The sequence below is a fragment of the Arctopsyche grandis genome, chromosome 6, assembly GCF_051622035.1.
Source record: "Arctopsyche grandis isolate Sample6627 chromosome 6, ASM5162203v2, whole genome shotgun sequence".
NCBI lineage: Eukaryota > Metazoa > Arthropoda > Insecta > Trichoptera > Hydropsychidae > Arctopsyche > Arctopsyche grandis.
Genome location: NC_135360.1, coordinates 21,726,488 through 21,741,098, shown reverse-complemented (window position 1 = coordinate 21,741,098; position 14,611 = coordinate 21,726,488). Strand labels below are relative to the sequence as shown.

Here is a 14,611-nt window from a genome sequence, read left to right as displayed (position 1 = left end):
ACTATGCTATTCGTTATATTGTATGTAGAGTAGGTATATACATATTACATATTATGTAGTGGCAACCGCAACACGATAATATAAAAAAATCGTCTCTCATAGAGCAAAAATTAATTGATCTGGTGACATGTAGTGAGTTTGCAATATTGCATCAAAGCTGTGCGAAAAATTGATGAAATTTTATATGAAGTCTACCTATTGATGATTCAAAGGATGTTCACAAAACACACATACATACATACATGGTAGTAAGAACGAAGAAATAAATGAATTTTGTAAAAAAACCCTGGTATTTTCATTTCTCCAAGAAATTCTACACTCGAGCACAATAGACGATTCCACTTCGGCCCCAGTTATTTTTAATAAATAATCTACCAAGACTTTTGTATAAATAATATACCAAGTGTTCGCCGAAATATTACGCTTGAAAAAATATCGAAGTCGAATCAGAGGGGATACATTTTTAATATAGAGCTAGATTGTTTCGGAGGTCATAAAAAGGATATCGGGATCGCTAATGGCTTATCAAACCGCGGGACGCTCCGGAGGGACCCTAATGGGGTTGCGAGGAAACCCTTGTCGATTATTTACGTCGGAAAGGCCATAAAGCCGGATACGACCGACATTGGAGGCAGGAATAGTAGTACTACATAGTCACGGAGGACGTAAAGATCGACAATTAGCCTTGATTGCGTCTCCCGTAATCGGGACGAAACCCGACTCTGTCATTGGGACATCATTAGACAGTCGAAACCACTAAACACACCATAAATTTGATATTTTCCGCTCGAATATACACAGAAACTGTTCCAAGAAGAAAATAGGCTTCATTAAGAGGGCTGGACACCAGCGCCTTGTCCATACAAACGTATTAGACTTCTCCCTTCCTCAATTATGGCACTAGAGAAATTATTTTTAATATGCTATGGATATCCACCATTGGGTTGCATCTATCGTTTTATTTTTTTGATTAGTTATTTTTTATAGGAGCTAGGAGCCGCCAAACATCAATAAAATCGCCTCTTTTTTACACCCACGAAAAGAGTCCAGCGTGCTTATTTAACGGTCGATTTTAAAAAAAAATACGCGCATAGTTGCACAGAAAATGTCTTTCTCATACCGACGATGATTTTTTTTTTAAATTGGTCCAGTTTCGGAGGAGAAAATAGGAGAATACGAAACGTCGATTTTGTCAATTTAAAATACGTTTTATCTGGTCGAAGCGCAACCGTCGCATTCACTCAATATATATATTGATATATATTGTCGCATTCACTCAATATATACATTCACTCAATATATATATCGAAGAAAGGAACGGCAACAAAATTAAGGTTTCGGGTGTACAACCCTCTTAATAATAACTCAAATATTTTCTTTTGAAATTTGGTGCTGATACTGGTACTCAAAGAGAAAAATGCCTTTTTTTTTTAGAAGTTTTAGCCACTTGATCGTCAAGCACGCTCTTTCTTGTTTAAGACCATGATTCGAAATTAATTTTGGCTTCTTCACAATGACATCTAAAAATATCCTGTGATACCAATGAAATTGAAAAAAGTCAATATTTTTCATTAAAGTCATATGTACATATATTCAAGAGGTAATACATAATAGATTTAGTGTTTAGTGTCAAGGGTTGACACTAAACACTAAATCTATACACAAACGAATCTATACATAATCGAACACAAACATAAAATAATCAGATCGGTGTCTAAAAACGCGTGGCGATTAAGTGGTTAAAAAGCGCGGGTTGCAATTTGAGAAGAAAGAACATAATAATGTGTATAAAAATGGTTTTTGTATATATGTACATATGTATTATCTTTATAATACGAGATGTATTGTGATCATTTATAGATTTTTAAGCTATGAACATACCTTAAAATTATTTAAAAAAAACGTTTAAAAATGAATTCTTACTATAATTCTTTAATAGTTAATGCTTATCTCATAAAATAAGTATGCCATTATGTAAAACATTTTCGTATGTGTTTTCATTTTCAATTTTTACAATCATCTGTCGTTTATTTTAATGTAAATGAATTTTACGATTGAATATTTATTTTATTGGTATACTAAAAAACATGAATGAAAAAAAAATTTCGTATATGTATTTGTATGTACAAACTCAACGACGAAATACACCGAAAAAGTTGGGAAAACGAGTCTTGCGATATTGAAAGTTAGTGGAACCAGGTATTTATTTACATATATCTATGGAAGATAGGGATCGCACTATTCTCCCTATCGCACACGGGTTGAAATTGATAATCTACATATGTGTGCAAAAGTCCAAAGGAAGATGTCAATCCCAATAATTGTTGAATTTCTCAGTATAGAATAAACAAGTGGTTCCTGAGAAAGCATAATTTTTATGTCTGCTCAATTAATAAAATACATATCGCTAGCAAAAAAAAAATTTGTGACGGCAATATTTGTCACCTGAATTAGTCTAGTTTTAAACGTTAAAGTGAACGCACTGCTTTCAAAGTTCTCAAGTGTATTTTTACTCTATTTGTTTTAAAACTATGGAGTTTTCATCTACAAGTATGTACTATTTTTTTGCATAACTTCAGTTTAATATTAATAACTATTTAGTAGTAGTCATTTTTATCAATAATTTCAGATATTTTGTATTTTATTGGGCCAAAACTTTCCATGTTCGCTTATGTCCGAGCTGGCATATTTTTTTTTATAAAAACTGATATTTCAAATTATTTTAAAAGATATAAGTCAATGAATAGTAATGATCTATTTTATTTATTTTTTACATATATACATACATATATACCAGGAAGGTCTTACAGGTAACCCCAATGCCAATTACAAACATTGCAGCATTTTTTTTTATTATACAAGTCGCTGAATTACGAGACACTGAAAAACTCGCAAATTAACAAGACATCTATGTATTTTACATAAATTTATTGTACATAAATCAATCTCAAATAATGGTAACATAGTAGGTAGGAAGGATATTTTGCCAATTTTACCGGAAACCGTTTCAACAATGAAATCAGAGAAAATTGGCAAACTCTGATAGGAAACGATCGATCTGGAGTCACAAATATCCAGGTCTAACCAGCAGCACTACAGATATACTCGGAAAAATTCCTTTCAATCGAGGTCAGCTCATGGGATCCAACCCGGCACCTCTCAACGCTAAGCAGAAGCTTAACGACCGAGCTATGCTGCTGTCTTTATAAATATAATACGTTCTTGCAAAATATTTAGATGAATCGTCATTGTAACATCATTGATTGTGTTACGTTTCATTTGCCGCCCCTGAATTTGACATTGGCATAAAACAATTCATTAGATATGTAAATGGGTGACGAGAGACCGATAAAAATTATTCGAAGTAAATGAAACCGCTGTAATTTGATGAAAGCTCTCGCACTCCCATCCCACACTTTGAGAGGGCCTTTGTGCACACTCGTTTCCAACCCGGTTGTCTTTTCCAGTTCTATTTAAGGGCGAGAGGAGAGTGAGAGAGGATGCCCTCTCGGCTGAGTGAGCTCTCGCACAATTCACTATACCTACATATGTTCATACTTACTATACTACACACGAGACATCCCTGGAATGAACACTTCAGCTGAGTATATAACGAACATACATAGGTATACAAATATATGTATGTATGTAATATATACCTGAAAGAGGTTAAGAGTTCTCTTTTACAGAAATACTTTCACGTTACTTCACGAGAACCGGCGTGAAATTCTCACTCAAGTGTAATAAATCGCACAAGTTAACACCGCATAGTGGTTGTGCTAACTACTAAAAATTTACTGGAAAAAGAAACTAGCAAGTCTCACACACATCAACACGTACATACATATGTACAGATATACAGAAACTAGCAAAGCTTCTGCTAACAAATACGGTTTTTGTTCATAACAATATATGTACAATTAGTTGAGTAATCCTACACAGTAAGTAGTATTCTTCACTGTTATTCAAGGACTCAAAATATTATTAAAATACGGACCGAAATATATATTTACATATATACGGGGTCCACTTTACGGTAAAAACTCTTCTAATTTTCCGACACACTCTCCCAATCCCGAAAACCGTCTACGCCCACTCCTAATCTTAATGCTTTGGTACGAGTTCATTTTTCGAGTCTTCGTCAACTTCGAGTTTATGCCGTAGGGGTCACCGATATATACGACGTATCAAAAGATGAAATATTTATTGTGATCATGAGAAAATTCAGCCTTAATATTTTTCCATATATGCCAGTGGGTGCCAAAAAAAAATTGAACTTTTGAATTATAATAATCTGCCTTGAAGAGTATAATTTTTCATTTCTGTGCTAACAGAAACATCTCAAATAGTCTAAATATTTCCAAATAACGTCTTGTTTGTCTTCAAAACATAATCTTCTGAATGATTTGTCGAATAGTAGAACGAGAATACAACGTTCCAAGGCATCGTTATTTGTTTCCGCGCGCTCTGCACTATTTGTTCTGAGGGAATCGTTTCGTGAGCCGATTCCCTTGCCATATTTGTACTCAAAAAGTTCTGTGTAAATGTGTATTATTTTTACAAAAAAAATAATTCAGAATGATGTTTGATAGACACAAATCAGAGTGTTCTTAGTGAAATTTCCAAGAATGCTTAAAGAGACGAATAAATCAAAAAATGTATTGTCTTTGACGGAACGCCTATACATAACAATTGGCCAGTACCGCGAAGTAAACAGAATTGAGACGGCGAGTCCGTGCAAGCAAACGACGCGTCGGATCATACTGGGTTTGGTGCATCTGCTCTAAAATCGCCAGACAAACGAACGACAGATTAACAGAACGGCAGCTTTAAACGTAATTCTCGTTTTCTCGAATGATACATTGCAGATCAGATGACAAGTAACCTTTCGATGTGCACAGATGCAATTATTAAAATGGTAATTATTAAAATTGAGTTGGATCTTTCTGGCGAGTTTAATAAGGCAAGATTCGGAACTTATCAAATCTTGCCTTATTAAACTCGCCTGAAAGATCGAACTCAATTTTAATAATTACCATTTTAATAATTGCATCTGTGCACATCGAAAGGTTACCCGTCATCTGATGTGCAATCTATCATTCGAGAAGACGAGAATTGCATTCAAAGCAGCCGTCCGTTAATCTGTCGTTCAATTTGTCTGGCGATTTTAGAGCGGATGCACCGCATCCGATCATACTACATATAACAATTCACTACCCCAGATAGGGCCAATTCCGGTTTATGGACATTACTAATCCGAGTAAACAATATCAATATGGACAACGATTTGAATTTATTATAATTGAATTGTTGATATTTTTAAATTTTAGGTAAAAAATTTTAGATTAGCCTACTCCCTCTAGTTCAATGACGGCACGCCACTGATATATGCCATATTGTCGTGACAGGTCACCCTAAAATCTAAATCAACATTATTGCTTGCTTTGTACATATTGTAACGTTGAGATTAGGTAATTGGTGCTTGTGGACCACTGGTTTACCATTACTAATCACCTGATTGTGACACTCTGTGTATAAATATTCGGTGGATTTGTTCCGTACTTCATTCAGAGCTGGCTGGTCGACAGAACAACAATAAACTTCCTCTACCACTACCCGCTGCGTCTTTCACGCCGATCTCGGGAATTCCTCTGCACGTCTACGCTACAATATTATATCAATATTATAATATTAACCAGCAGCGTGGACTAGTGGTTAGCAAATATGCTTTAGAACATAGTGGTCACGGGTTCGAGTCCCACTGGTTGCTGCTGGCCAGATCTTGGTTTACGATTCCAGGTCGATCGTTTCCTATCAAAGTTTACCAATTTATCTGATTTTCATTGAAACGGTTCCAAAAAATTAACAACCTTTACCCATTTCTCACAATTTTCAATTTTCCAGCATCTCGAATTTCGCTGAATCATATGAAAATGCTGCAAATTTTCGAGTTTTTCAGCATCTCAAAATTTGACGATTTATATTAAAAAAAATGCTTCAAAAATGTAAGTTTATCAAAAATGTATCCATATATATGTGTCTATGTTGCTGTGTTAAAATTATTGAAATGGTCACAGCAATTAAGTTAGATAAATAGGTAGACTCTAACAAGAGATGATGATCTGAATTTTAATAAAAGCCATCCGTAGTTTAATGACCAACAATATGATATGTTGTTTTGACAATATGAGCCCAAAATGGCATTCGATAAAAAAATTATCAGGGACTAAGTTGAGAGATTGATTTCTCGATATATGTACATATGTATCTTTCGTAGAGCTATGGTAAATTTCTTAATCAGAGACTTGTCTGCCTTATTGCTTTCTTGGGTAACAACCCAGTAGATATTTCAAAAAATATGGAAACGGTTCAAACTATCATTGTTAGTCACTACAAACTTCATCATAGCCATGTGTGTCTCAGGATCTGCGAAGGTTAGTGATATTAACCGCATATTTGAAATACGATATGATAATATATATGTCAAATCAATCAGTTTTCACCGATTTGATCGATCGAGTGTTAGTAACCCGATCTTCAATTGATTTCATGGATGTGACAGGTGCATTACATAGAGAACCACAAACAATATTGTATATGTTATGAATAAGTGCAAAATACTTGGATGTGGTTACCTACATATGTATGTACGTGTGAAAATAGCCAGACATTGGTACTTAAATTAATATCCGAAAGTAAAAGAATGAAACAGTAGAAGAAAAAATGTGATCGATCAAAAGAAGCAAACCTTTGATTAATCGTTGAAAGATCCCTTTTATTATGAAAAAAAAAACGCTTAGATTTAATCCGTAAATGAAAGGTGTGAAATTGTCGGGTAGTTATATTTCTTCCTTGCAGGATGATAATCTATCTAATTTTTTTGCCTTTTTTAGGGACGACAACACAAGAATAATACGAAAAGGGACCAGGTGGAGAAGATTCACAAAAACGAATAATAAAATTCATTATAAAAAGGGTAGATGCTATATATTGCTGATAATGACGCTCTTAGGTCAATTCATCTTATATTCAATATACCATTGAGAAGTAAACAAATAAAAGCTCATATTTTACATACAACAATGAATAATTGTACATATACATATGTTACAGTTGCAGTTTATCTTCCAGTTGTAATTTATTTTGACTAGTTGGAATATATTCCATCTAAAATGAACTGTTCTATTACAACTGGCACACACTGTTGAAAGTATATTTGCGTTTGTGGAGGTATAAATTACTAGTTTAATTGTATTCGAATTTGAATGACCTAAAACGCCAGTTGGAATATACTACAACTGAAAATACACTTCGACTGTAACATATACATATATGTACATACATGAATAAATTGAAAAATTAATGGAATATTTACTTCAACATTTTATGAATATAAAAATTAATAGTAAGGACGGTGAAAAAAATAGACATGTTAATTCTAGTTAATATTGTACTAGTTTCATTATTTAAGAAGAAGTGAAGTGAAGTGAAGAGTGGTGAAGATAACAGGGGGGGGGGAGTTATTAAAATGTTGTAAAATGAAATTGGGTGATTATGGAAATGATGTCAATTTGCATAAGAAGCGTCTAATGGACGCACATTGTGCGTCGAAAGCGTAGGTATAAGAACGCGTCGTTGCTTCGCATTACTGAAAATTAGTGAAAAATTATGGGCTTTTCATGAAAATGAATACTGAGAACTTTTTAACCTGATGGCACATTTCATCAAAGCAGTGACCGTATGTGTATATAATAAAAAAAACCATATCAATTTCAATTCGAGTATTGAACGAAGCGTAATTATGACGGAATCTAGTTAAATCGGTTATCCGAGTTTGTTTGACCGACAAAGCCTGTTTGTGCGAAATACGGGGAGAATGATTTGCACTTAGTATAATCAAACTCCAAATGTTTGCCCTCAAACAATACGATTCTACATATTACGTTACAAAGCACTTCAATTTACCAAAGCAGGTCGCAAATCGATAGCAACACATTTCGCTATGAAAAGCGGGATTAATCTTGATCGTGATTCGTTCATATGATACGGCGTCGACACTCTCTGAAACGAAAATGAGAAAAAAATTGGAATCGCCTACGGCAAAACGTGCGATAGACACGTTTTACGGTGTACGTGGTGATGATGAAGTGCAACTGGAATAATTGGAACGGCTAAAGTCCACAAATGTTAGCGGCACCGGTGGTGCTTTCCGGGCGTATACTAATCTAGAGAGGCTTTTCACAGCAATTCAACTCGCACAAAGAGAAATAGTCCAGACTCGGGAAGGAGAGGAGGGGGAGGTGGAGATGGGGGAGCGGTCGGGAAAAAACGAGACGAAAAGCGCCGGAAAATTTGGGTGGTAAGAAAAAAGACACAACCCTAAGCTTTTCCCGACCGCAGCCACGAGGCGGTTCATTGTGTGCTGGGTTAGGCGAAGAAAAACGCTTATTAAAATTAAAATAAATACTTTTATTTTATTATTTTATTTTATGCGAATTTTTTTATGGCGCTAAAAGCGCCATCTCTTATCAAAGAGATTGGCTTATATTTTGAATGAAAATATTCAACAAAGAAATTATAATATTTACCAAAGAATCGCTTTCAAATTATTGAATTGAAAATGATTAATCCTACTAATAATTATGCAAAATACATTCATTTATTGTTCAACTGAAAAATATTATATTCCGACTACCCTAACTAAATTTTATGTGGGTTGGATTTGCTTTGTAGAACTACGTATAACATATACACTATTTGGTTTTATGAAGTGTGTATTTTTATATACATACATACATATATCTACATGAGGTACCCAATCTTTAGTAGTGTTTTTATTTATAAAGTGTGTTTTCTTTCAACTTTTATTCAAAACTATTTCTCATATCAAAACAATAGCTCCTGGGTTTCATTGCTAAACTAGTAGTTGCAATAATTGGCAATTCAAGTAGTGAAAATCCATCATATAATATCGCTATTCTGTGTGTCTGTCTGTCTGTCTGAGATAACGCTCACCGTACTATAATAGTCGTTTCGATTCGACATCATATGTACGTCACAGCTAAACAACTGCCAAAACGTATATACGAATATAATAACAAAAGAAAAAAACTTCTACAAATATATACTATTTGCTACCAATATTTCTTCTTGGCAGAGAATTAACCGCCATCTATTTAAAATTTAATTAATTAATTTTCTATTTGTGTTTTATATTGCTACATGTAGGTATTTTTTACCATTTTTTTCATATTTAACAATTAAATATAAATGTTAAAATAATTATATTTTAAAGGTATTTGAAAATATCGAACACAGGATCGACATATTTCTTTCAATTTTTTTTTATTTAATAACTTAATATGCCATCGCCCATGCGATGATATTTCATCGGGCACAAGACTAGTTTTAATATAACTTTCAAAATAAATCCAGATTACTCCCACTACAATTACAAGAATAAAATATCAAGGATATAGTTGTATGAAGATATAACTATATTTAATCTGAGTAGTTTTTGCAGTAGGCGAACTCTATTGATCGAAAAGCTTCGTTAAAGGCCTCTAACATACGCAATTTCTATTGGTCAGAACATTTTAGCTGACTAAATTTTTCTCCGTAATGTTATATAGAAATAAATATTAAAAAAATGTTATATAGATATTGATAGATTATATTGTATCTGTATACGTGCACTCGTCGCTTTGGAGCGATCTTTAAAGGCGAGTGTTTATGTTCTATGAAATAAAAAAAATGTGTATAAAATGTATTATGTATGAACATTTATATACATTGAAAATAGACTTTTAGGTTTTTTTTCCAATAAAATAAGAAAATACTATACACACTAACAAGTAAAATAACGAGTTAAAGATGAAAATCGCTTGATCGTGGCTATTATTAAAATATACCTATGTGCATAATTTATGAACAATAAAAAGCATTTAAAAATCAAAATACGATTTTTAAATTCAATAGATCCTAAATAGAATATATAAATACATATATAAATCAAAGGACAACATGTATATTAAATGATGTAAAACGATCCAATTTTTTTTATCTAAATATAGCATCGTAATATGAGCCTACATAAGATCATCTTGGAGGAAGGACCAGTGGAGAGAGATCTTGAGAGGCCAAAAGACGATGACACTTGTACGTAAGCATCTGCACACAGACATTTATCATATATTTCGTCGGCAATCTTACGGGAAACGATCGACCTTTGTTTAAGTTAATATTGACATTCGACACTTTCATCATTCTGCACTGGTTTTATTGTGTTTCGAGGGTTTGCCTGTGCTTCTAGCGTGTCAATAAAAGCTTCAGTCAACACCATTTTCCACGCGTCTCCATAGCTTCTCCAGCTATTACAATATTGAAGCATCTTCACTTATTCATGATTTCAATTTCATATTTATGATTTTTCAGTGAACCCATCTCGACCTATTCTTCATCCGACTCAGTGGCGGTTAATTGACCGTCGCGTTGCGCAGATAAACGACAGCTTTATGCAAAATGGCCGCTTTAACGAACGGATTAAACGGACGACATAACGAGGGACGGAAGCAATCGAGCCGTAAAGAAGTACATATATACAATGTCGTGAATAAACAGATCAAATTTACTTTTGCCATTTCGATGGTGCGGTGAAATTTCTAGAATTATTTTTAATGGAAGCTTTGGTTGAGTTGGACACGGCAATTTTAGCGCAAAAAAAAAATCAAAGGAAAAATAATCATACGGAAACGTTTCAAAAGTGTCTGCGCTCCAAATTAAAAAGGGGGAATACGGACAAAAGATCGTCGAGAGGAAAAGTGCGAGTGGAAAAATTTATGGTCGCAGTTGAGGAAAACTTCTAAAAGAACCGTCAAAGGATTGTACAGTTACATTCAGTGGCGGCTCGTCCATACGCAGTCTGCGGAATTGCAGCACCCCCAAGCAAATTGAGAAAAATGTAATATCACAATATACATAAATTTATGTATATTATATGAAAATATCAATACAATTTGCTTAAGCGTTTATTAAGCTCGCCCGCACACCGATACATTCAATAATGATCATACACCGCAGTGCTAATATCAGAAAGTGAGGCATCGTTTGTGATTTTGGGCAGTACGGTTTTCGATGGAATATGCTCGAGTGGGCGAAGGAAGGGCGCTCGCAGTCAGCAGCTTGGACTCGTACTGCCACTCCCGACAGTATTTTGTGTTGCGTCGTATGCGCGCGCCCGACACCTGTCACTTTTTTTCATTCCTTCTGCTTTCACTTTAAAAGTACAGAAAGAAAATGCCAATGGAAGATCTACTACTAACCGTTGAATCATTTCCAATTCTAGATAAAGAAAAGCTTCAGAATGAATTAAAAGTGTTTTACTCAATGAAAGAAATGCACAGCTTTAATGATTTATTAACATAGTTAAAATTTATTTCAGCCAATAATTTATGCAAAGTTCTTGAAAAAAAACAAAACTAATTCAAATTCTGCTTACAACTTCAATGACTACCTATGAGTCAGAACGGTGTTTTTTGTCAATAAAAAGAATACAGACATCTATAAGAAACGATTGACGGCTCGGATTGATTGTTCAGGAAAGATTGACGGCTTTGTCTATGCTGTCAATGGAAAAAAAATGATTATGAATAATGAAAAATTTAACAAAAGAATGATTGACCTTTTTTGAAGGAAAAAAGACAGAAGAATCTATTTTATAATGGAATAAAAATACATATAATGTTTAATTTTAATAATTTTGATGTTAATAGTAAAACGTAATCCAAATAAACATTTATTTTTTTATTTTTAATCAACCGCAGCACCCCCAGATATCTTATCCACGAGCCGCCACTGGTTATTTATGTGTACAATGTAAAAAAAATCATGCAGCCATAAAATATTTTCCACGTGTACAAAATTATTTTTATTTTAATTTTATTCGAAATGTTTTTTTTATGATTTGACAAATATAATACGAAACGTGAATACGATTTTTTTACCAATGAGCTCGTATAAAAATAAATTGTATAGCATTTATTTGGAAATATATTTATTTACGCTTCGAATACCGAAATGAATATACTACCGCATGTACACATGTACATATGTATCATACGCCATTTTTCAACTTATCAATTTAAAATACCATAAAACAGTGACGTGCCAGATGAGGAAAAAAAATTAATATATTTTCAAATATCGGAAAATTGTAATTTATAAGTACTAATAATAACTATTGCTAAAATTATAATTTCGATAGTGAAATTTTGTCCACCTATCTTCTTTGAGGCCTTTCCCTTCACCCCTTTACATTCTTTCGGGTGCCATTCCAGCACTTTTTTGTCCATTCTACGTAACCCGACTATTTGTCATTTCAATCCCGTTGTCATTTCAATCCATTTAATTTTTCCACGATATTCGTACTTCTCACCCACGTATTCCATTTCTTTACTTTCTTCGTTCTGCTGAGCATACAGCCTTCCATACTTCTTTGAGTGCATTGGACCTAACATCTTCAAGTCATCACTGGCAAAACACATTGACCAAAGATCTTTTTCTTCGGGCAAAGTGGCAATTTTGATCTAAAAATGGCATTCATTTACTCAAATGCACTCCATCCTAATTTCATACGTCTCCTTATTTTCTATTCTTTACTATCGGATTTGTCAATTGTTTGCCCTAACTATGAATAATTACTGACTACTTCAACCGTTTTATAGTCTAATGAAATACTACCAGGCATGCAATAACTATTAAACATTAGTTTGTATTACATATAGGTATGTACATACGGGTCTACGTGACGAGCCAATTGCATATAGGTATGTACATACATATGTATATACTATTGCAAAAATTTAAAGAAGAACCTAATTTAAAAGCAAAAAAATAAATGTGTACATATGCGTGTGTGTTTCTGCGCGAGACAAATAAATCGTTTCGATCACGTATCGGAAAACCATTAACCGTTATATATTTTATCACTAGTTTATTACTGTGCTTAAAATCACATAGTTATTAAACGCGATGCACTGTTCCAAAGGCTTGTAAAATTAAATCTTATTAAATTTCGTCGTAAACTTGAGCAAAGTTAATAACTAATCTGAAATCGCGAGTTGGCGGAATTCAACACCTTTATCTCCCCCTCCCTTTGTCAAATGTTTACATAAATAACTTTGCACAAATTTTAATGAAAATTAAATGAAAATCTCTTCAAAAAAGGGAGACTTACCTAAGAGTGCTTCTTTGGCCACCGGTGTATCACATTCGACGTAGAAATGACTCAGCCAAGCGATACTCAGCGAAAGCCAAACTATGTCGACAACAAGCACAACTGCAAAATAAAATAAACAATATAAAAAAAAACATCTCTCATATAAAATTTTTCAAGTTTTAACCAAATCTAATATATCTACAAACATATCTACGTTCGTAATGCTGTTATAAATACACATGTATAAAAGCATAACAGACATGAAGTCAACTAATAGCTTAAACGCTCACATGAAACATGTTTTCAAACAACAAGAAAATACATCTCATAAAATTCAACTTCTTCTTTACAAAGTTCATTACTTTATGACGTAAAAGTTTACCCATAAAAATCCCTTTGAAGCTATACATTGCTTGCGCTGAATATTTAAAAAAAAATATTGCTCTAATACAAAATACGTCAAAAAAAATTGTTATTCAAAAATGAGTTTTTAATATAACAATTTGTGAAGAAAAACAATAGAGCAACAAAAATTCTCTTTTTTTACTTACCGGAGCAGAGACTAATCAATGTTTACTAATTTTCACCTATTGAATTTGAATATCTTAATGATTTTTGTTGGTTTCTTCTGGCTTATGGGATATAAGCGTTTAAAAAAATGCGCAACTTTATCAGATTTACGGCTATATCTAGTATTCCTGTGCTAAAATTGAGTATTGGAATCAATAGTGTTTTTTATTGCTTTAAAATACTGTTGCATAAGGGTGGGTTCAGGATCCAAAGAAAAGGCCGAAATCGCTTCACAGCATTCATTTAACGATTCAGGAGGTCCATACGTTACCACCGCTCACTTCAGAATAATCTGGTCTACCGTGTGTACATACCTCCTTATAAGGGACAAGTTGCGCACCTCAGCTTCCCCGATCCATTTTGGTATCTATTGTCTAGGCATGTAAAGATCTACCGTGGTGAGTCTATTGTTCTGTGAGAAATCTAGCATATCTTTTGTTCGGGCACTTACTAAGTCCCGTTAGCCTAATTTAGGGTCTCCTCTCGAGTTATAATATAATATAATACATGTGAGTATTAGAATGCATACATTTAGATGAAATCTGAAACACCACATTACACACTCCAAACCAGAATGAACTAAGGCATAATTTAAAAATTAAATTTTTGAAAAATATGTAGTTCGATATCCGAAAGTTTACAGAATCCACTACTGATTGAAAACCTCTCAAGCAATCTAAATTTATCCAACTGACTGCAAATACTTCCCGCTTAAGTGCATTGTCTTGAGTACCATTCAAGTATTTCTATCGTCCATTGCTCGTCCAATCTTCATGTAACACATCCCACCCATAACCATTTCTAAACTCGCTCCACTAGGTATGG

The 14,611-nt window shown here is 33.6% G+C and overlaps 1 protein-coding gene across 1 annotated transcript in view; it reads right to left on the bottom strand.

The window, feature by feature from the left end:
- LOC143913341 (diacylglycerol lipase-alpha-like) overlaps positions 1–14,611 on the bottom strand; it is an 84,426-nt gene that overhangs the window by 11,109 nt on the left and 58,706 nt on the right. The window contains exon 5 of the mRNA XM_077433061.1: positions 13,235–13,336. Coding sequence (XP_077289187.1) covers positions 13,235–13,336 — 102 coding nt within the window. The remainder of the gene's footprint in view (positions 1–13,234; positions 13,337–14,611) is intronic.